Source organism: Brachyhypopomus gauderio, chromosome 21 (assembly GCF_052324685.1).
Source record: "Brachyhypopomus gauderio isolate BG-103 chromosome 21, BGAUD_0.2, whole genome shotgun sequence".
NCBI lineage: Eukaryota > Metazoa > Chordata > Actinopteri > Gymnotiformes > Hypopomidae > Brachyhypopomus > Brachyhypopomus gauderio.
In genome coordinates, this window is record NC_135231.1 from 2702429 (window position 1) to 2726594 (window position 24166).

A 24166-nucleotide genomic window follows, 5' to 3' on the forward strand; every position below is an offset into this window, starting at 1 on the left:
AGTACAGACAGCAGGACCCTCCAGAGCGCAGAGCCCAGCACAGGCTGATCCTGACACTGCTGCAGTTTGACTGAGGGCAGTGAAGCTCTGTTCAACCCTTTTCAGCTTTGCTGGTATTGTTTTTAGAGGTTTAGGTTTAAACAGCATGCTTCTCCCACAGGGTCCATGGACGTGCACTGTACTGTTTGACAAAGAGGACAGAAATCACCCAAGCATACTGTCTCTGGCAAATGGTAGGGATATTTTAATCAATCTTAGAAAAAAATTAATAAACAGTAATTATTATTATTTGATCACTTCCTGAAGTGTGTGTGTGTGTGTGTGTTGCTTGTGCTGGTGTTATTCATGCTTCTTTTTGCCCTCTGCGTTCAGTGTGTTTGCAGTGCGACTTGGGATGCCTCTCTTCTTCATCCTGCTCCTCCCCCTCCTCCTGGGCAACCCGGCCACGCCACGGGCTGGCCACCCCTATCCCCGCTTCTCCTCCAACGACACCGTGTTCCAGCACCTAGCCCTGCACCCCGACCCCGCCGTGGGCACACTCTACGTGGGGGGCGCGCGACCGCCTCTACCAGCTAGCCGGTCTGGACAGCCTGCGTCTGGAGGTGGAACAGCACACGGGCCCGGTGAGGGACAGCAAGGAGTGCCTGCCCCCCGTCACCCTGGACAGCTGCCCGCAGGCGAGGCTGGTCAGCAACTACAACAAGTTGCTGCTAGTTGAACCATCCTCCCTGCAGCTGGTCACGTGCGGAAGTGCTCACCAGGGCACGTGCCAGAAACGCAGCCTCGCCAACGTGAGCCACGTGCTGTTCTCCGCCACCAGGCCCGTGGACACGCAGTACGTAGCCGCCAACGACCCGGACGTCTCCACCATCGGGATCGTGGTGAGGCCACGGAACGGGGCTCCGCCCCTCCTCTATGTGGGGCGGGGCTACACGAGCAGCCACCCGCCAATCTCCACTCGACAGCTGTTGGCCGAGTCCGTCTTCTCCTACGAGGAGACGGCCAAGCTCGCCGTGGCGGGCCGCCTCTCGGAGTACGACCACAATTTCGTAGCTGCCTTCACGCGCCACAACCATGTCTACTTCTTGTTCTACAGACGGGACCTCAAAGCCGCTTCTCGGGAATACAAATCGTACGTTGCGCGGGTGTGTCTGGACGATCAGGCTTATTACTCCTACGTGGAAGTTCCACTAGCGTGTCATTCCAGCTCGACTGGGAAAAACTACAATCTCCTCCAGGGTGCGCAGGTGGGCGGGGAGGACTCGGATGATGGGCAGGTCCTGATGGCGGTCTTTTCCACACCCCTGAACGCAGCAAGCAGGCCGAGCGATGAGTCAGCACTTTGTGTTTTCCTCCTGGACGAAATGGACCGCCACATAGATGCCACACGAAACCTGTGCTACACGCAGCATGGCCAGAGCGGGAGCAGCAGGGTGGCATACATTGAGTACGAGGTCAAATCCAGCTGCGCTAACCTGCCCATGGTGAGCCTAGCCAGACCACATCCTCGTGGGGCTTATTATTTTTAAATCATATTGGCATGTATATATTTGTACATATATAGTATGTATATGTATATATTTCCTGCTTTGACAGATGCAACGTACAAAAGAACTTGACCCACCACAATAGATTTTTTAGTGCAGGTGGGATCATGTAATCGTGCTGTTTTTAAGAGTAGAAGAGAATCAGCCGTGTTGTTTAAGATCGACTAGCCTACATTACATCTGACATGCTGCCTCAGCCTAGATGTTTCCTAAACGATGTTTCTGCTGACTGAGGAGGAGTGAGCGGACCTCAGGGTTCCACATGTAGCCTTAACAAGGCTACTCAGCCAATCGCAGATCTCCAGCGAGGAGGCCCATTGGTGCCTTACTGTCTCCTCTGCCCAGCACTGTCTCCAGCTGGCCAGTCAGAGATCCGGCCTGCGGTGCTTTTGCAGAGGTCGTTAAGGATCAATAAACCCACTAATCTAAGATACACTAATGAAACCTGCTGGGGGAGTGGGGAGGGCACAGGAGATCTTAGAAATGAAGGTTTTGAATGACATGGACTGGAAGCCAAAACCAAGGAATGTACATGAGGACCTGACATCACAGACGGGAAAATCCCAAGAATGAAACACTCACACACACGCACAGAATCAAGCAAATTATAGTATTATCATAGATTTTCTTCATATTTAGGAACAGGTAAAACCACATGATGGGTTTTACCCATCGATGACGATAACATCCTAGTCCATGTAGTGTTGGTCTTTTTCCTACAAACTGGATTTTAACGTCTCAAACAAAGGAACCACCTTGGCTTAGTAATAGATTAATCTCATCTTATTTAAATATTCTTAATTGAACTAAGATGATTTTGATGACTCAGACAATAACTCAGAATTTTACAGTACAACAACAATGACCAAGAGATGAACCAGCCCAGCATGACATGACACGGGCAAGGAGCTACGGTGCAAATAGCTACGGTGCAGGTAGCTACGGTGCAGGTAGCTATGGTGCAAATAGCTACGGTGCAGGTAGCTATGGTGCAAATAGCTACGGTGCAGGTAGCTATGGTGCAAATAGCTACGGTGCAGGTAGCTATGGTGCAAATAGCTACGGTGCAGGTAGCTACGGTGCAAATAGCTACGGTGCAGGTAGCTACGTGTAAATAGCTACGGTGCAGGTAGCTACGGTGCAGGTAGCTATGGCGCCAGTAGCTATGGCGCCAGTAGCTATGGTGCAGGCTGAGCAGGATCTCTGTGTTCTGTGCACTTGCGGTACAATGTGGGCAGGAAATATGTTTCTCTGTTCCTAGGACACACTCAACGCCTACCCATGTGGCTCAGACCACACGCCCAGTCCAATGGCCAGCCGGGAACCAGTGGAAGCCAAGGCGGTATTGGACAGTCCGTCTGCTCGTCTCACGGCTGTGGCGGTCAGCGTGAGGGAGGGCCACTCCATTGCTTTTCTGGGAGACTCCAAAGGAAACCTGCACAAGGTAACTAATGGTGCTTCTTTGAGACGATACGAGACAGCTGTCCAACTCCTCGCTGGCCAATATTGATAGTGTTTGTTATAAGGCTTGTCTGTTATAGGGCTATGGTTTGTTCGGCTTCCTGTTTGTTCACAGTCTAACCTGAATGCCAGCCTTACACACAAGCTTGCCCAACATCAATGTGCTTACCATGCCTCTGATCAAGACTATGGTTTCGCATGTAATTCGAGAGCTGTTGAATTCAGTGCCCTTGCCATCCCAACTTCATTTTCTGCCTTTTCAGATCATAGAAGGAAGTGCTACAGCCAGGCTGTATGACCTGTCCTGTTTGAGGCTTAGGCAATAAACTTAACCGCAGGTAGCGTCTTCCATCAGACAGCTTTGTGTCAGTATGCGGTGTTAGCCATGCAGTTAATTCTTCCCTAATCCCTAGGTCAGTCTTAGATCAAAGGCATTTGTTCAGCTAAGCGGAAGTCTCCCATTATACCCAGCTTTATGTTATCACAATATGACAAATTCCATAGTCAACACCCTCACACATGCACATACAATAGTAAACAGTTCTCACTCAGTGCCCGCGAGCCGTGCACAAACACGCCCATATCTTAGTGGGTTTTGCATTGTAAGAGTGCGTGATTTTGGCCGTGGGGCTGCGGTCTCTGGCAGCCGGTCGATGGTAATGTGGTTAAGGCTGTTTGAGCCGAGCGGGCACGGCCCTGCATGGCTCTCAGCCCGAGGTGTCCGACACACGCAGCCGTGTCACCTGCTTGACTGATGGGATTCTCTGGCCGGGTAATCTCATTTCCTGAAATCTACTCCGATCGTGATAGGATTCGGGAGGCATTAGGCACCTTTCATGGATGTATTCTGTTGCTGCTCACCTCTTTTCTCCAGATCCGAGATCTGTGTTCTTCTTCACAGGCAACAGTGTCCACAAATGTATTTTGAAGTGCTGTCAAAGATTTTATGATACATTCAAAGCATTTGGTTTTCATTTTATTTGTGCATGTGTATTTGTTGTTTATTTCTGGCATTCTGGAACAGGTACATACATGGAACACCGACTGTGTCCTTCGTGAAATCCATTTTAGAGCTGGGCCGTTTGAGCGTTCTTCCCGTACGTGACAGAGTGCACTGTTGTGTGTGCCACACCCCAGGTGTTCCTGGGGAGGTCCGGGGAGGTGAAAAGCTACTCCAGTATTCCCATTCAGTCAGGCTCCCCTATTAACAGAGACCTGCTTCTGGACTCCTCCCAGAGACACCTCTACATCATGACCAGCAATACCGTGAGTGCTTCAACCCATCACTGCGTGAGGAAATGGCTTCCGAGAACTTAGAAATGGATTAGATGTATAAAATATATAGCACTGTATATTTAACCTGTCACTCCCACATAGTGAATAAGTGGAGAAAGCATTATGCTTTTTTGTTATGCATATGTGTGTGTCTCCAATATGTCTCTGATAATGTGTGCAGGTAGAGAAAAGACCTGTGGCAGAGTGTGAGAGACATACAGATTGTCAGTCTTGTCTTGAGGCACAAGATCCTTACTGTGGTTGGTGTGTCCTTGAGGGCAAGTGAGTGTCATTCCAAACATCAGTTTCATTAAAATCGACGATTTTACAGGACTTTTATTATGGTAGTCTTACATTCAGAAGCTGGTCTAGTTTCTTTCTTGTTCTCCCCACCTTTTCTTTAGGCTCAATCCTCCACTTTGTTTATCACCTTCACAGGTGTGGCGTGCTTTCTGACTGTAGGCGGGGTTCAGTGGATGGCCATTGGCTGTGGAGTTTTAATGAGGAGCATAAATGTATGAGGGTGCAGTCACTGAGCCAATCCAATATCAGCCTCGGAGAGCAAAAGAACGTAGGTGCAACAGTCAACACTAAATATTATCAATCATCATAAATATTAAGATTTAGCGTGAATCTAATACATTAAAATCATCAAGCTTTGAAATGTCAAAATGAAACGGCAGTTGAACTTGAATGACATTAGATGTGAAGGACCCACTGTGGCCTCTTAGGTGGACCTGGAGGTGCCTGGCCTGCCCAGCCTGTCTGGGGAGGAGACCTACTCCTGTTTTTTTGAGGGGACACAGAGTGCAGCTACTGTCAACGGCACTACGGTCACCTGCTCCACGCCTCCCGCCCACAAGGCACCTCCAGTACCTCAAGGACACGGTAAAGCATTTCAGTATTGTGCCTTGACAATTAAATCCCCACGTACAACACCAGAACTGTGTTAAATGCGCTGTAAAGTGCTCATTGTGGAGCTGACAGATGAATGTCAGTGGTTATGGCTGATTTACATGTCATTATTTCTGTATTATTTGCATATAAATGATTATTTTAAAGACCAGTTCTAAATGGAAAAGCACTTGGGAGTTTCTACCATGCAGCCCTATTTCCAGACTATGCTGAAATTAGGTCATCATTATCAAACGATTTATAATGACACCAGGCCCTGTGCAGTTGTTTCTAAAAATCTGTGAAAAATAATAACAGGGTTTCTCAGTAGTAATGGAGCATCCATATATATGAACATGGTTTAGCAGAGGCTTATCCAGTTTCAGACACGAGCTATAGGGGAATGTGGACGCCTGTTAGATCATGTGACCAACATGGTGGCCATCTTGAATGTCGCCATCTTGGATTAAACTTCAGTTATTCAAATGGGAAGGAAAAACAGTGGTGTGCTTCAGGCCAGTGTAACTTTATTTTAAATAATGATTTTAAATTGTTGATTTTATGTGACACCAGTAAATGTATCAAACGAGCAACCGCATATGTTTGATGTGCGTTCCACAATGTGAGTGTTAAAGCTATCCTTTTCCAATTAGTGCCAAAGATCACACACACATTTTACACGTATTTTACAAAAAAAAAAAAAAAATTAATTTAGAGGTTATTTTATGTACTCTATGCCTTCAGTCTCAGTGTTCTTGCTTGCTTGAGTATTGCCAGGGAAATCGTGAATATTCAGTGTACATTATGACAGGTGCTGGGGGGGGGGGGGGGGGGGGGGGGGGGGGGGGGGGGGGTGGTCTTGACTCTCCGTGACAAAAGGGAAACAAAAGGGCCCAGCAGAGAGCGGACCAGAACACAGCGGTGTAGCGTCAGTCATAGTTCTCCAGACATTTAAGAACGTAGCAGAGCAGACGGAACAAGGGCCAGGTGAAGGCAGCCAGCTGGGACCAGGGAAGAAATGTGGCTGATGTGTGGATATTATATGACTTTCTGAGGCTGAGGTGTCTGTGTGCAGTGAACGCTGCTTGACAGCTTTTACTAGTTGTCTGTCTCTCGCAACAGATTCCGTGTCCGTCACACTGTCTCTACGCTTCCGGACTGTTACCGTGGCGATGCAGGAGTTCACCTTCTTTGACTGCTCTCTTGTACAGCAGCTGTCGGGCACCATGCCGTAAGTCCCCCGGTCCCACCTCACCCAATGCGCAGTGTCCTACATTTGCTCCTAGCATTACCTTTAGCCATTTGAACTTTTCATGCAAGTTCATTTGTGCACAATCCTTCCAATTTAAACCATAAAGTTATGAATTAGCAGAAAACCCTCTCAACTGCACTCTCACCGGTGAACGAACCACACCGCAACCATCCTGGACACCAGCTTAGGAGAACACAGAACACCCACGTTTGAGCTTCACCGCTATTATCAGGTTTGAAAACATTAGCAACCGCTTGTGCCCCTGTGGGAAGCAGAAATAGGCAAGAGGCTCTGTCTGTAAGTAGCATGTCTTTAGGGAGTAGTATAACTCAGGGAAAATAGTAGGATAAAAATTATTTGCTTAGTATGTCCTGAAAACCAGTCCCCCTGGCCTTAGGTATGAGTTTATTAGAGAAATGTCTCCTTAGATGTTTTTGTTTTTTAGTCATTTCATTTTCTTTTTTTGTAAATCAACTGAAAATAACTTCATTTCGTTGAGTCCATTTCTGAATGACAATGCAGTTAGATTAATAATCTAACCTGTAGTTAAATGAATCATCTAACCTGTAGATTAATCATTAGCAATAATTTCCCATGGTGGATGGTGTCCGTACCTAGCTGTCAACAATTTTAACACATATCACTACATAAACAATATTTACTGTGTCGCTTGCAAATGTTGAAATGATTTTAAAAATTATCTTTAAATAATGTTTAAAAAACTGAAACAATACTAATCAGTAATATAATCCTTATTTTATAATGTGTTTAGCATATAGACATTGTGCATATCGCTAACGTCTTCTGATTACTACAGTTACCTGCGGTCAAATGCATTTAAGTCATACAGGAGCAGCACACTGAACTTCCATCCTTTCCAGTGAAAGCCTTGTGCCTGGAACTCATGTGTACCACGAGCGGCGCATGGGTTACCCTTACTTTCACACTTCTGTTTGATTTCCTATCGTTGGTATTTCTGGGGATGTTATTAAAGAACTCGCCGCGCGCTGACCCCCTCACCCGAACGTTTCTCTCTGAAATCGTTTTGCCAGCTCCGTGAAAGCAGCCAGTTCAGTTCAGAACGGCCTGTCACCTGTGGGCTGAGCTTGCTGGAGCTGATGAAACGTTTGCTCTGTCATAGATGGAGGCCATGTGCATCTGCTACACAGGTGTCTGCCTTTACACACTGCTGGAGTTTTAGGCCTGGGGGGGGTGTGCATGTGCCCAGTATCGCCTCGGCGACAGATGCCTCTTACATTCCTCCTGAAAGCGAGCTGCCTCGTGTCTGGCCCTCCTCCCCTCCCCCGGAGCCAGAGCTCCCACCAGGGCTTTTCATCCCGCTCACGTTCATTCAATCTGGGCGGTCGGAAGCGCGGAAAGCCGTGCTCTTGAATCTGCCCGACGTGAAGCCTGCTGAGTCTGTACGGGTCGGGCTTGGTGAAACCGGACTGGATGGCTCTTCGGCTGCCTTGAATCACTAGCAGGGACACCGCTAATTATTTTCTGCACTCGATTAACTTTTTGTGTTGTTCTCGTTGCCTCTCTTGCTGGCACAGATGCACGGGGTGCGTGAGCAGTCGCTGGAGGTGTAACTGGTGCATCCATCAGCACACGTGCACACACAAGAGCACGTGTGACCAAGGAGTGGTCATATACAACCAGCACGTAAGTTCACGTGAGCTCTGATGTGGTAAAGGTGGCAGTCTGTGAACTTTATTGAAGGTTCCAAAATCACTTTGCAAACAGTATTAAAAGTTCAGTGGAGTAGATCAGGCCCGAGGCAGAGTTGGACAGTTCTACTAATTTGTGTTTGCTTGCTGTTAAAAAACGACTAGCTGCAGTCACATTAATTTTTTGCGTGTTTTACTGTGTCAGTGTTGTCTTGTCCACATTTTGTCTATAATATCAATTGTCTGGTTCAGAATTTCAGTCTGTCTATAATGCCTTGTTTGTGTTTGCGTATTTGTCACTAATTTCATCATCATTTTCCTATTGTCCCCTCCCTCTCCTCATCCTGACTGTATGACCACAAGTTCCAACCACCAACCTCTACTTCCCAAACAACCCATGTCATTAATAAGTTCATGTCAGCCACTCCTATACATTCTACCATGGCGCCAACCAAATCCTCCATAACAAGCGAGACCATATCCGTGACCACTCCTCCTGTGGCACCTCCCAGCACTTCAGAGCCCACCACAGGCCTTCCCCCAGCTGTCGAAACCACACCCCCCCTCGGCACCCCGCCCACCACCCTGCGGCAGACCACGCCTTCCTCAGCCCAGGAGGCTCCGGTCACAGCAGCGGGGGCTCTCCTTAACGACAGCATAGCAGATGGAGAGAAGGCACGTGTAGCTTCACTGTCAACACCACCTCCTGGTGGCACTGGTGATCCGCCCCATAGAGAGTCAGACGTACAGTCCATCACGGTTGCCAGCCCGGCTGCCCCCGCAGAGGGCGTGGCCATGGCAGGGCCGTCGGGCGAATTACCCCCCTCCCCCTCTGTCGCCGTGGTAACTCTTGGGTCTGGGGAGGCCGACGTGGGGGAGGCAGCCCTAGAGGCAGGGCTGCCAGCGTCCTCGGACTTTGCTCCGTCCGGAGACAGCGAGGCAGGTCGCGTCTCGGCCGATTTCCCTCGCGATCCCGACACGGACTACCAGTCCGACTCGGACGACTTTTTACTCGTGGTGAGTCCGGTTCCTTTGGCTTACTGCACAAGCCAAAACAATTTAAACAATAATGATAAAAACAACATGCTAATGTCCAGTAGTGTGGATACATATTGTTAAACAAATGACCTTAAGCTAATGAGGCTCTATCTTAAGAACTAACATTGACGTGTTGTTTGTGGCACATCCAGAGAAATCAAATGGTCAAGCGTGTGTTCACTTAATCTCAGAAATGTTTTCTCCGTTTCTACAGTATATTCTCTTGTCCCCTTTGAAAGCTCTTCATCCAACAACCTAAAAAAACAGACCATGCTTTTGATAGGGATTGGAGCAGAGGTGACATCTAGACTGTAGGAGGGTGGGAATCCCAAGTGAACTTTAGGCTAGAGTCCTGTGCAGCCTTAGTGGGGGGGCTTTCCAATGTTACCAATCTAAAACCACTCCCTCTCCATCATGGTTCCCATCCTGTGGGAATGTACATGGATAGAAGGAGGGGTGGATTTTCAGGCGTGGTCTCTCTCCCAAACTTCATGTTGTTCCATAACTCCATCAGCCATTTGTAGCAATCACTGTGAACGTTTTTTCAAGTCGAAAGTAATTTCCCTCGCAGTGATTAGGCTTTGTGTGTGAAGCAGCTTGAAACAGACAGCCATATGTAAATAAAACGTTTTTTTATTTATATATTTTTTATTGATTATGTCCCTGAAAGCAGGGCTTTAAGTCGTGAAAGGTTACAGGATTAACCTGTGTGCGTGTTTGTACGCAGGGTGATGAAGACTTACTGGTGAGTGGGGGGTCCTATGCTTGTCCCTGTGTGGAAAGGGTTCAAGGTTCTTCCCTCCTACCTATAAACGTGGAGAGGAAGATCACTCTGGTAGGACGCAATCTACATCTGTACCAGGTAAGACATGAACTCCAAACGTGAGGTCATAGAGCATCGCTGTTTACGTCATTTACGTCATTTATCCTCAAAGACAAATGAATGCAAATTAACGAAAATGAAATGGACATTTTTTTATTCAACTGTTTGACAAAGGTCTAGAAGTCTAGTGTCCACCAAAAAGGGACTATAAAAGGCAATAGATATACAAGTCTAACTGAAGTAATTAAAAGACTTCAGTGCAATGTAACTGTTATAACACACTGCATCTCATGCTGATTAACCTTAAGCAAAGCTGCTTTTCAGATATTTCACACCAATAAGATTCTGTCTCAAAATAATTCTGAATTATTGCATCAGAGCAAAACTGACTAACTGGGTCTATATATTGTAACAAAATAATTCAGGACAAAATTATATTTATACAAATTTTCATTTACCCTAAATGCTGTCAGTCCGGATTTTTTTGTGTCTGACATTGTGACAATTAGTTTTGCATTTGAGCTATGAAGCTAATGTAGCTAGCAAGAATTGGAAGTATAATTAAGTTTATTATTTTTTTCAATTGAACTATTATGTAAAATTGCATGCACAGTTCACATTTACCAGGTTAAAGTGGATCTATATTATCATTCACATTAACTTCCAGCTTTCCAGTATGATTTAACCATCAAATGAAGAATGTGATTCCAGTTAACCAAGTTGGCTTTGGCCATAACATTACAGCTATTAGCTGTTGGATATTATGCAGAAGCATTGTCTTCAGAGAGGCTGTGTGTGTGTGTGTGTGTGTGTGTGTGTGTGTGTGTGTGTGTGTGTGTGTGTGTGTGTGTGTGTGTGTGTGTGTGTGTGTGTGTGTGTGTGTGTGTGTGTGTGTGTGTGTGTGTGTGTGTGTGTGTGTGTAGGATGTGGAGCTGGATTATGAGTGCGTTCTGGCCATTGAGGGCAGGTCAGTGGTGGTTGCAGCATTTGTGGAGACAGATGACTCCATCTTCTACGTCACCTGCCAGCTCCACCAGGTCTTCTGCAGCTCTCCAACACATATATTACTCACATAAAGACTGCTGGCTTTTTACTGAATAAACATGTCTTATATACAACTACATTCAATTTATATTCAACTATTCTCCCAGTTTTGAAAGTATCTAAAAGATACTGAGAGAAGCAATGAACTGAAATTTGTGTGTGTGTGTGTGTGTGTGTGTGTGTGTGTGTGTGTGTTTCAGTACTCCTACTTTGCGGATGTAGATGAATACAATGCTACAGTCTCTGTGAGGACACGAGGCTCGTTCGAGATGGACCGTCCTCACGACTTGTACGGTAAATTAAAAGCGCCCCATTAGCTAACACCTGTCGTCCATTGTGTGTTCCAGCCCAGCTCAGACCTTCTTGTCAATCGGAGCGTGTTTCCAGGGCGATATTCAGTGTTGGTTGAGCTTGTGTGTTTGTATTAAGCTGCGTGTGTGTTTCGCAGTGAGGCTGTACAACTGCTCGGTGGGTCGCACCGACTGCAGCCGTTGCTACACGGCCGAGCCGCTCTACGAGTGTGCCTGGTGCGAGGGAGAGCACTTCCACTGCGTCTACCGCGACTCCTGCACCGCCCGCATCCAGCACACCTGCCCTGCACCCCACATACACCTGGTGTGTGTGTGTGTGTTTACAAACTTCCTGTGTGTTCAGTTATTCTTCTCCCAGACATTCTCCAGGTCTCCCTGACAGTGTTGTTCTTGTGTGGTAGATAGAGCCTCTGTCTGGTCCAGTAGAGGGTGGGACTCTGATAACTATTTCTGGGTCAAACCTGGGACAGAGGGCGGAGGACATCCAGAACTCCGTCACCGTGGCCGGGACGCCTTGCACGGTCATCCCTGGACGATACGAGATCTCCTCCAGGTAAACCCCTAACGTCTAGTAGCCCCAAATGCTGTTTGGTCAGCAAGTGAATACAATGTCGAGTCACGTCCACGTACTGTGTGTCCAGCATCGTGTGTGAGACCACGGTAAGCGGAGCTGAGAGAAGAGGACAGGTGTCTGTGGAGGTTAAAGGAGGAGGAACCGGGCAGTCTGCACAGCACTTCCGCTACCAGGTAAACGTCTCCTCGTCCCACCCTGGCAGCTTTAGCCCCGTGCACAAATGACTGGCCCTTTATGGCATTACTGCTTTACAGATTAACCAGGCTGGTGTTGTATACCGAATCCGACTGTCTCGCTTTCCCCAGACTGTTGTGTTCTAGTTGGGTCTAGACCTTCGTTTTGATGTGTGTATTTGAATGTTCTCAGGACCCAGTGTTGCTGAGAATGTCCCCACTAAAAGGTCCAAAGTCAGGAGGGACTTTACTCACCATTGTGGGGCGGGGCCTGATGACAGGCCAGACTAGTGAAATCAGAGTTCTGATTGGTGGGGTTCCCTGTCTCATGTGAGTAAGATGTTCAAGGCTCCTTGAAGTGTAAACTAAATATTTCACCCAGAACGCCTTTCTACAACTACCTAATTGAGAAGTAAAGGATAGGTTTGCTATTTACTTATACATTATTAAAATGAAAAGTTGAGAACCCATTAAGAACCACTCCTCACCAGACCCTCTGTGCTGAAATATATTCCAGTGGAGTGATTGTTTAAGCCTTCAAAAACAAATATATCTCCACAAACTGTCTAAAGCTCACAGTGCAGCCATGTGGGTGTTTTATGTTTATTCAGAACATGCTCTGAATAGCGCTAGGCTTTAATATAGCAGTAGGCTTAATAACATATTGGATTATTGGAGTTATGTACAATTACACATGGTACATCTCAGATATCTTTGCAAACTTTAGCACAAATAAAAGTTACAAAACTGGACTGAAAGCAACGTTGGCTACTTATCCTTTTTCAGAAGAACATCTAAAGTGTTTCTTGTTTTAAAAAAATGAGATTTATCCGGGACTTAAACGTTCATGTGTTTGTAAACGGAATGTGTTTAAGCCCACAGAGAAACTGAAGAAGAACAGAGTGGTGCTCAGTGCTGAACGTTACTGGTCATGCACAATGGGAAGAGAAAGCGCTTGTTATTACTTGTTTTAACATGTATTTTAACAGATATTAATATATATAAATTAAACATGCTTTAATAATTAAAAATAAAGTCTGTACCTTATTTGTCATATTATTTTTTCATCATTTTTAGCAACAGTCCAGTCTGTAATGTTGCTAGTGCCTGCTTTCTGTTAGGTGTAGTTGCCACAGTGAATGTGACCATGAAGAGTTATGGTTTTGTTGTTTACAGCTCTCCTAACCGGGAAGATGAACGGATTGAATGTGTGACTGGCAGTAGTAACAGAACAGGAGAGCATGGAGTTACTGTAATGTTTGGAAGAGCAGTGCGCCATCTAAAGGCAGCTGTGTATCACTACACCCCAGACCCCAACATCACCAATGCAACTCCTTCGAAAAGTTTCTTCAGGTATGTTCTTATTTCAAGAACCCTAAGAAACACGAAAAAAAAAAACAACCTACTTTGCCAAAACAAAGCAGCACCTTTGACCTTTGACCTTGGTCTGTCAACTCCTCATTGGCTAGGTAGTCTGAACAGTGAATTATGTTACAGCAATATGTAGAGTGATTATTTACTTCATGGCTTCACCTGATAGGCTGTTTGCTGAGGCTGTAGTAGAGCAGCAGTCCTATATTCCCAAAAAATCAGCACTTATTGGTCTCGTGTATAAGTATCTGGATTGTAACCAAAGAGAACATTTTTTGGACACTTTCAATATACATTGATACCAACAATGCACTTGTACTGTTTGTTCAAAGACTTACAAATGCAGATTTTTTTTTCTTACACAAATCATCTAGATATTGACTCGTGAGTACACAGAATTAACCGATACAGGATCGGTAGCCTACACACTCAGCAATAGGTACCCAATACCTTGGCAAGTATATATTAAACTTGCAGACCTAAACAAAGGGCCCAAAATGTGTAAAACATCTTTACAGCAGTGGTGTGCAGGAAATTAAACTGACTTAACACTGCAGGACTGAAGTATAATGTTTGAATCACTTTCATTTGAATCTATACTGTGGCCAGATGAGGCTGTTCTCCAGACAGAAGGGGTTAGTCACTAATAAAGTGTCCACTGCATCTACAGAATAATCAGTGTGAATATTCCTCCCTGCATGAGCCCAAACTGGACTTTTAAGTTCCATCTCTCATCACTCAGTGGGGGTCGCATGATTCGAGTTTACGGTCAGAACTTGGACGTCGTCCAAGAACCCCGCATCCGTGTAACCCTGAGTCCCCTGGAACCGCCCTTCCACGGGAGGAAGAGGAGGAAGAGGAAGAGCGAGGCACGCTCGGGGAGAGAGGACAGGATCCGGCCTCTCAAAAGGCAGCGGCGGATAGTCCCAGAAACCGGCTGTCCTGAAGAGAGCTTCTGTGATATCACGCAGGTAGTCTGAAGGAGTCCGCACACACTGGTGTTTGTGTGTGTGTGTGTGTGTGTGTGTGTGTGTGTGTGTGTGTGTGTACATGCATACATATGGACTACAGTATGGTCCACATATGCACATGAGTGCGGCGTATTTGAAGGGTTTCCGGTGTGTATTACAGACAGAGGAGCGCTGCATCATCAACACGTCCAGCCTGCTCCTATGTCCCACGCCCACGCTGGGCCCTGAGGCTCGCCACGCTACCGTCACCGTCCACTTCCTGCTGGACAACCTCCGCTTCGACTTCGAGAAAGTCGGCGGCCGGCCGTTCGTCTATGAGCCGAACCCCATCCTCCACTCGCTCAACAGAGGCGACCCAAGCAAGCCCTATCGCCACAAACCCGGCAGTATCATAGCCGTGGAGGTAACGCACAGCTTTCCATCATAACACACCACAATATGACATATTACACTGCTGATAACACAATATTGCTTTGACATTAGGTGTTATCACTCTTGGAGATTGTTCAACGTTTCATGGCATTTGAAAAGCTAAAAATATACAAATATTTCTTTACTTTTTTTTTACTGAGATAGAGGTGAATATTTTGTTGTTGATGTAGGGGGAGAATTTGGACTTGGCCATTTTTAAGGAGGAGGTGTTGGCCCGGATAGGAGACGGGGTGTGTGCCGTGAAGACCCTCACGAGGCACCACCTTTACTGTGAGCCCCCTTCCCAGCAGCCCTCTGTGTCCGCCAGCAAGAAGCGGGAAGGCGTGGATCCTCTGCCCCAGTTCACAGTGAGTCTCTGGAGTCCCTGAACTGGTTTTTCTTCATTCGTTGGAATGTCCACTGAAATAGATGCAGTTAGACTCAGTTAAATCACACTGTATCCCCCATGAACCTGCAACTGGTCATTTAGGCCAATATGGTACTAGTATGATCAAAAATCCTTCAGGTTATGTTCCAGATGTTAAGTATGTGCCGTGTGTGTGTGTGTGTGTGTGTGTGTGTGTGTGTGTGTGTGTGTGTGTGTGTGTGTGTAGGTACGGATGGGGAATCTGAACTTCTCCCTGGGCAGAGTGCAGTATGACACCCATGGCCAACCCATGTTCCCTCTGGAAGCTCAGGTGGGCGTGGGGGTCGGCGCGTCGGTCGTGGCTCTCATCGTGCTGGTCATCGTGCTCGTTTACAGGTACAATGTACATTTCCAATCAACATGGCCGTTCTCCCTCCGGTCACTTATCACTGGTGAAAGTTGCCTGTACGTACGTTTCTGTGTGTGGCGTGTATGATGGACAGGAGGAAGAGCAAACAGGCCTTGAGGGACTATAAGAAAGTTCAGATTCAGCTGGAGAACCTGGAGACCAGCGTGCGAGATCGATGCAAGAAGGAGTTCACAGGTATGCTACTCTGACAAGTACTCGCTACTTTTATCCCTTAAAAGATCACAGAAGCCATTTTATAGCTCTGTGTCCTGTTGTAGATTTGATGACCGAGATGATGGACATGTCTAGTGACCTGGTGGGTTCGTGGATGCCATTCCTGGACTACCGCAGCTACGCAGACAGGATTTTCTTTCCTGGCCACCGGGGGTCGCCACTGAGACGAGACTTGGACGTGCCCGCCGGTCGCCGTGCAACAGTAGAGCAGGGACTCGTTCAGCTCTCCAACTTGCTTAACAGCAAGCTTTTCCTCACCAAGGTAAACACACATACAGTCTGCTCAAGCACCGTGCGAGGCTTTCTTGTGAGTTGATATGAGAGGTAAAGGCTTATTTCCCCCACATGTAGCAGACAGCAACTGAATGATCTTGACCTTTATTTGCAGTTCATCCACACTCTGGAGGGCCAGAGGACGTTTTCTCCACGGGATCGTGCCTACGTGGCCTCCCTCCTCACGGTGGCGCTACATGGGAAACTGGAGTATTTCACCGACATCCTGAAAACCCTGCTGGGTCACCTGGTGGAGCAGTACACCAGCAAGAACCCCAAGCTTATGCTGCGCAGGTCAACTCTCAACCAGCACAACGATAGTGCCATTAACAAACACGCTTGTAGTGACAATATGGCTCACAGTGATTCAAAGCTATTGTTACAAATGAACCATCTCCAATTGCTATTCGTTCATTGTACAAGCTAGCATGGATTGAACTGCAGATTGTGTCCTTTTTTTTCTGAGTCAATCTCTGGAACAATCAATCATTCAGCGAATTTGGTCCTCAACACTCAGCCAAACCTCCATCTCATTTCATCTCCTCTGCTGTTGCAGGACCGAGTCGGTAGTGGAGAAGCTGTTGACCAACTGGATGAGTATCTGCCTCTACTCTTTCCTCCGAGTGAGCCCAAATCCTTCTTAATGTGCAATTCATGTCCACAACCAAAACCAGCAGCTTTAGTTACTAATGGGATCACTAAAGATTCTAACATCTTTGCCCTAAATTCTTCTGGCAACACACCATAACAAAAGGGTTGATTTCATACGCTAATGACGACTGCACTCACTAGCTACTAGTTGGGGGTGGGGTCTGGGGGTGGGGGTGGAGGTGGGGGTGGGGTCTGGGGGTGGGCGTAGTGCAGTGGTGGAGGTCTAGAACCAAATGAAACAACGACCACACGTGTGGTCACGTGTTTATTCACGTGAGCCAGGAAGGTTTTAACGCCACGCAAAGCAGCGCAACAGATTGTATCACATGTTCCCAGTAAACAGGGAAACGCAGCACAATTAGGTCGGAGGGGGACATTTTGATTCTCTGCACCATCGTAATAATAGTCTGTGTGAATTCGTACTCAGCCCTGTCCGTATGTTTTGTCTGCAACGCAGGACTCGGCAGGTGAATCTCTCTACATGCTGTTCCGAGCCATAAAGCACCAGGTGGACAAAGGCCCTGTAGACGCTGTGTCGGGAAAGGCCAAATACACGCTCAACGACAGCCGGCTACTGCGTGAGGACGTGGAATATCACACACTGGTGAGGGATGTCCACGCTCTGTAAAGGACGCGGTGCCAAACGCTTTCGTGCGTCTATTGCCGCGTGTCTCTCGTCAGAGAGAATTCAAGGCCATGGCTTCATTGCAAATGGCATCTAAATGTCACTTTAAATGACAGGAAAAGTCTTTTCAATGAAAAGTTTCAATTAGAATTTCCAAATGTATTCCAAATATATGTATATGTTTTGATTATATGTATTTGATTTGATCTGCAGACACTAAATGTCCTAGTGACCAGTGGGGGCGCTAATGAGTCTCAAACAGTTCCTACCAAGGTCCTGGACTGTGACACCATCACACAGGTGAAGGAAAAGATCCTGGAGCAGACGTGGAAAGGCACATCTTACTCTCAGAGACCCTCCACAGACTCAGTGCATTTGGGTAAGAGAAGAATCAGAGTCACTCCCATGAACACAAAGGCTCATTCATAACAGTCACTATGTACTGTAGCTGGGTTTACTGTGCCTTGAAACAAAGTGGTATTGTAGCTAATGGTTAATCAAAGTTAGAGATTCCAACAGCATGTCATGATGTCCATTATTTCTAGCTGTCGAGTCTCTATAATTACAGGGAAAATTAATAATCTATAAATGATTAAAAGAAAAAAGGTTATGTACTGACATCTTCCTTCAGATGTCTCACAGACTAACAACCACTAACAACCCCTTCCCAAGGCACCTTTACGCCTAAATCTCCTACATCAGTTGGTTGTCCTGGTATGATTTTGAGCAGTTTCATCAGTTGTAGTTCATTAATTTGTAGTCTACCTTCACTACAACATGGACCCATTTCTTAGTATCTTGCTGTCAGAGATACACTTGTGTGACTTGTGCTGTGTTCCTTAAATGATGGAATGCAGTTTGATAAAGTATTTAATGTGTGGTTTAAAAGTTAAACCAGAGTTAAAGTTAACTTCATTTTTTGTCTGTAGAGCCAGATTTCCAAGTCTTTACATTTTCAAGTCATACACATTTATATACTGCTTCACTATCTTTTACAATTATTTTTGTCTTGTATTCATTAAGCAAAAATAAATTCTATTAATCCAGATATCAATGCAGAACAGATTCCCAATTTATCTACAGTAAATCTATGTAACATCATCTGGCGCTACAGATATATACTTAATAAACTGACCCTGTAGCACCATATACAAAGAGAATAACAGTGGGCCAAGTAGATAGATGTAATGTTGCAAGGAAACACAATAGGATCCAAATGCAGAGAGCGGGTTTTATTTGCAGAGAACTCGGTGCAGAAACTCTGGTGATAGTCGTAGCAGAGAGAGAGAGCGACTGGAGAGAATCCAGGACAGGCAGGGATCAGATCTGGACTCCAATCCTAATGGCAAGACGTGGTCTAGGGGAGAAGCAGAGGTTGGTGCACAGAAGGACAGTCAGGCAGAAACACTAAAGGACATGGCCTACAATGCTTCATAGTGAGGTTGTGACTGGCTGGAGTATATGAAGGTGAGTGGGGCGTGGCTAAAGTGAGACAGGTGTACTCTGGTGATTGAGCCCATAAGTGTCGCGATCCGTCACTAGGTGGCGCCGTTGAGTTCCTTGATGTGATTGAATCTGCGTGAAATGTGACGTGTTTGTTTCATGTGTGTTTCAAAGTTTTCATGGCTATTAATTGTGGTGTTAATTTAAGACATTTTTAAGACCCCTTTCAAGAAAGGGAATGGCTTAAATTATAGCAATTTTTTCCTTCGCTGATGTAGAGTGGCGAGCTGGAATGGCGGGTCACCTGATCTTGTCTGATGAAGACCTGACCTCGGTGGTTCAGGGCTCGTGGAAGCGCCTCAACACCTTGCAACACTATAAGGTCACATGTCAATTCTGAGACAATATATATAGTTCTGCGGTCTACATCGTGTTGCGGTCGCCACAGTTTTCTTACTGCGGCTCATATCCACACTGTGCAGGTTCCAGATGGTGCCACGGTGACACTGGTGTCTCGGCAGTCCAAACAGGTCCACCATGACAGTCATGACTACATACCAGGAGAAAGTGAGTCTCACAGCATCCTACTGCGTGTCCGGGTAGAACACCACAACTACTCCATCTATTAGCGGAACAGAACCGCGTGTCTGAGGCGTTGTCTGCATGTTTCTATTGCTATGTCTCTCAGAGACTCCCATGCTGGAGGATGGAGAGGAAGGAGGGATGAGGTTGTGGCATCTGGTGAAAGCCAGTGAGGAGCCCGAGACCTCCAAACACCGCCGCGGTAGTCTGAGAGAGCGAGAACGCGAACGAGCCAAGGCCATTCCCGAGATCTACCTCACACGCCTGCTGTCAATGAAGGTAGAAACTCACACACACACTTATCCATACACAACCTAGCTATCGCTCGTTTTTATCCATCACTATTAACGTCGTAGTAATCTTAGCCCAGTTTTTCCTCCGAGCTGAACACATGAACTAGGTTGATGCATCCTTTCTGTACTCTAGGTAGTACGCGTACACATGTATCATCTCCTGCTGCATCGTCTTTGTTCCAGGGAACCCTGCAGAAGTTTGTGGATGACTTGTTCACTGTGATCCTCAGCACCAGTCGGCCAGTTCCCCTGGCTGTCAAATATTTCTTTGATCTCCTGGACGACCAGGCAGCACTACACAACATTACTGACCCAGAAACTATCCATATCTGGAAGACAAACAGGCAACTGCTTCACAAACTTCATACTGTATCATTAGTTGTGTAATTAGTAATTATTAGCAGAAAAGCAAAATAACCCTTTCACAGGCTAATACAAAACACTGAACCTTATTGCATAACTTGTTGTTTTACAGTTTGCCATTGAGGTTCTGGATAAATATTCTGAAGAACCCACAATTCATCTTTGATGTTCAGGCTTCGGACAATGTGGATGCAGTACTATCTGTTATCGCCCAGACCTTCATGGACTCCTGCACCATTGCTGACCACAAGCTGGGCAGGGTGAGTCAATCGAGAAAAGACAAGAAAGGATAGAATATGCTACGCTAAGCTAACCATTCAGAAATGCATAGAACGGGCCAGTAGTGAGTGTGGTTTCACATTCTCATTTGTGCATTGCTCAAATCAGGACTCGCCTATCAACAAGCTGTTGTATGCTCGAGACATCCCACGCTACAAACAGATGGTGGAGAAGTGAGTACTCTTCCATGTGCTTCTGCTTCAGCTCATGTAAGGCCTTTCTGCAATCTGATTGGTGCCGTTCTTGTGTCGATGCAGATATTATGCAGACATAAGGCAGACCATCTCTGCCAGTGACCAAGAGATGAACTCCGCTCTGGCAGAGCTGTCCAGGGTGGGTGATTTTATCTTTCATCTTCATTACAATCTCTCTAATCCCCCTAGCTTTTATTTTTCTTCCTTGTCAACCCTAAATAAATAATCGGTTATTGTAACATTGTCCTCTGGCTACATGTTGCAGAATTACTCCAGTGAGGTGAACCACCTTGTGGCCTTGCATGAGCTATACAAGTACATCAACAAATATTACGATCAGGTGAGGAAATATCCTGCTGGTTTTGTCATATCTTTCATCACTTGCATTCACTGACTTCTGGCTTTCCTTTACCTGCTCTTTGCTCTTCTTCTTTGTGCCTGTCCGTCTTCCTCCACCAGATCATCACAGCTCTAGAGGAGGATCCCACAGCTCAGAAGATGCAGCTGGGTTACAGACTCCAGCAGATAGCAGCAGCTGTGGAGAATAAAGTTACTGACCTCTGACATTCAGACTCTGATGGACTTCAAGAGCCTTGAAAATGAGCATGGGTGAGGATGGAGGCGGAGCTAAGATAGGGCCACGCCTTCACACAGAGTGAGACTTCTGCTTTTTTAGCAAGTCCTTGCTGTAAGTACGCACATGTAGGCAGGTGTATCCTATAAGGAGGTTATTCCCTGGAACAGTGAATCTCAGCGCAGTCACCGGTCCAACAAAGTCAAGACTATAAAGGAAGTCTATAAGTAGATGCAGCTGGATTATTCTTGCAGCTGGATTATTCTTGGTCAGTTCCCAAGCAAAGTCCATTTCATGGTTCTTCTTCAAGATGCTAACAGGCTTGTCTGGATCTCCACTGAACTTTCGCCAGATGTTCACTGTCTTCATTGGTGTCCGAGAAGACTTTATGCTAATTATTTTTCAATATCTCTTTGCTTTGCGTTGGGCAGCTGGACGCTTGTTCATCTGCTGTGCGAAGGGCGGCATTAGCTCTTTCTTAACTGCTTTTTTAAAAATGTATGCCGATGTGAGTGGCATCACAGGATTTGTCTCTGGAGACCTCTGCTCCATCTGCTGGCTTGATCTCACACAGCCTGACATTCAGGATTATATATCCTAGTGCTTTGCTGTTCTCTGTCAAGCTTGAAAACCATTATTCCTCAAAATCTTTGCAGCAAATATAATCTCATCTAGAAACTAAAATAACATCAGCTATGCGAAATTAAAATTTCAGGCATTGACTGCATGCAGTCGTGGAAAGAAGCGGTCTAAAACACGTCTGGAATAGCTTTTTTTTTTACTTTTGTAATGTTTGTATGTACTCTTCACCGAAGATATATCAAGGAATTGAAAGGACTTGAAAGGGGGATTTTTTAATAATCCTTTAATTTTTTTTTTACTTTTTTGTTTTGAAGTACTAATGGTTTAATGGACCCTCAACAGAGCTACAAGACATTGTCATGCCATCATACTAAGCACTACACACAAACCAGTAACCTGAGCCCCACTTGAAATGGCACTGTTTTGCCAGATTGTTGCAATAACACCATTAAGGCTAAACTAACACATTGGGTGTCAGCTTTTCTGCTGTTAATTTGTTCATCATTACTGAAGACTGTCCACCGATACAATATACTGCCATACCACTTCACCCCTGCTCCTTATGCCTGTTCAGAAGTACATCGCTGTCCTATTTTCTAGTCCTGGACACTAGCAACGTACGTGGGCTGTGTTTACGCAAGAGTCATGCGGCGTGCAGTAAAACTCATCAAACGTGAGCAGCGTTCACTCTCGCAAGAGTTCATGTTTGTTGTTCTTTAACTGAATGGTTCAAGTTCAGAATTCACAGAAAATTTGAACACGTTCATACACAACACTGGCTACGTACTCACCATGTCCTACACACATCAGCAATCAGTCAAGTGAATAAGCTTCATATTCCAGAATTACAAGAGGAATCCTTATCAGCCAGGCTCCATCAGTCATTTTCATTCCTTCTTAATTTATTTGTTTATATTGATTGTAGTGATGTGGGTTTTTCTGTAACTTCTAATTATTGCTTTAATGTTCTAACAATGTGCAGTTATAATGTATGCAATGCACTGTTGACAATGACAAATTCTTAATGACTAGCCTAGTTTAAACACCTAACAATGTGGTAATACTACTGCTTTGGGGCCCTTACTGTGGGCAGGGCCACCACCAATCATCTCCCCCGTACCTTCCATTTCTAGCAGAGCCACTGGTCAGTTAGAGCATTTTGAACTCGTCTTGTTTTCGTGTCGGAGAAGCGATCACCAGTGACCGTGTTGTAAATCCCAGTATCCCTGTAAAGCGCCACACATTAGGTTTGCCAGAGTGAGCTTTACGTAAAATTCTGATCAGATCGTGTCGGCTTGCACATCCTGTTCATGTTGTCTTACGATGCTTTATGGATGTGCCTCCTCATTAAAAAGAAAGTTCTTTTGTTCGAATGCATAGGGTGCGTTAATGGGTAATGCAAGCCACTGTGGGCCCCCAGTTACACTGCTTAATGGTTTCTTTACGAATGCTCCTGGGTTTTATGTATTTATTTATTTATTTGGAGTTTAATTGGCTGCTAAGAGTGGATTTATGTGAAGACCAAATTCCCACAAATTATTTTCGATGCCGTTTTTAATGGCTTTGATTCCCCCAACGATAGTTTTAGTTTACCGAATGCAGACATTAACAAAGAAACAAGTCTTATTTTTTTTGTATGTGTGGTGATGAAAAATGTTGTGTAAATAATGCTTTGGAGGTATTTTGTTCTCCTCTTCTGTGTTCATTGTGTCATGTTAACATGGTCATTTTTACCTGAGCTTTTCTTTTGTACATAGTTGTAATCAGATGTACGCTTCCTGATGTGGAGCAGTGGTACGTTTGTGTAAGATGTCCTGTAATAAAATTTTCAGAAAAGTAACCTTACCAGTTATGAAAGCCCATGTGTCTGGTTGATCAGGAGTCTAGGGTTATAAACTTGTCTGCATTTTCATCACAGAGCTATGACTAAATACTAGGAGCTAACTATTGATTAATTTAATGTAAATTCTGTTTCATTTTGAAGTTCGAAATCTTTATATCTTTGTACATGCATTACATTCTTACTGTATTTTTGCTACCGCTCAGACTAGAATCTGTATTTACCGTGTAAGGGATCTACAGAATGGCCTCACCACATAGAAAGGGATAAAGTACCTTGTCAGTCAGCGCGCCAGCTGAACCGAGACAAGCTTGTCCGTCGCGGCTAAAATCAGCTCCGACAGACCAGTGTGGGATGTTGTGTATCAGCATATATGCCCCAGTACTGTATGAGAGAGGTCTAATAAAAGACCAGTCAGTTACAGTGTGAGGCCTTTCCTCATAATGACTCGCCAAGACTGTCTTCAGAGGAGTAAGAAATCTTGCAGTCACTGTATGTCAAAGGTGTCTCTGGTGCTGATCAGCACCTGTGTTTATATAGACAACAACACCTGCACTCTGTGCAACAATTGAGTTCTGCTTAGTTTATAGTTTTTAATCTATGTTCTGGCCACTTTGGAAACAAAAGACAAGCTTCATTACT

At 45.6% G+C, this 24166-nt stretch overlaps 1 protein-coding gene across 1 annotated transcript in view; it reads left to right on the top strand.

Moving 5' to 3' along the window:
- The window catches only part of plxnb1a (plexin b1a), a 43948-nt gene extending 20419 nt beyond the window's left edge, over positions 1-23529 (top strand). The window contains 38 exon segments of the mRNA XM_076983904.1: positions 161-233; positions 373-553; positions 555-1484; positions 2809-2991; positions 4146-4274; positions 4465-4565; positions 4722-4854; positions 5015-5171; positions 6300-6408; positions 7986-8094; positions 8463-9116; positions 9865-9999; positions 10884-10997; positions 11205-11298; positions 11453-11619; positions 11717-11868; positions 11957-12062; positions 12256-12392; positions 13239-13415; positions 14176-14404; positions 14565-14807; positions 15007-15183; positions 15430-15578; positions 15686-15786; positions 15870-16087; positions 16214-16392; positions 16655-16721; positions 17207-17353; positions 17588-17753; positions 19096-19199; positions 19300-19384; positions 19506-19678; positions 19876-20036; positions 20168-20315; positions 20443-20507; positions 20592-20667; positions 20794-20868; positions 20988-23529. Of these exon segments, the coding sequence (XP_076840019.1) occupies positions 395-553; positions 555-1484; positions 2809-2991; positions 4146-4274; positions 4465-4565; positions 4722-4854; positions 5015-5171; positions 6300-6408; positions 7986-8094; positions 8463-9116; positions 9865-9999; positions 10884-10997; positions 11205-11298; positions 11453-11619; positions 11717-11868; positions 11957-12062; positions 12256-12392; positions 13239-13415; positions 14176-14404; positions 14565-14807; positions 15007-15183; positions 15430-15578; positions 15686-15786; positions 15870-16087; positions 16214-16392; positions 16655-16721; positions 17207-17353; positions 17588-17753; positions 19096-19199; positions 19300-19384; positions 19506-19678; positions 19876-20036; positions 20168-20315; positions 20443-20507; positions 20592-20667; positions 20794-20868; positions 20988-21092 (6414 nt within the window). The 5' untranslated portion in view covers positions 161-233; positions 373-394 and the 3' untranslated portion in view covers positions 21093-23529.
- Positions 23530-24166: the final 637 nt, after the last annotated feature.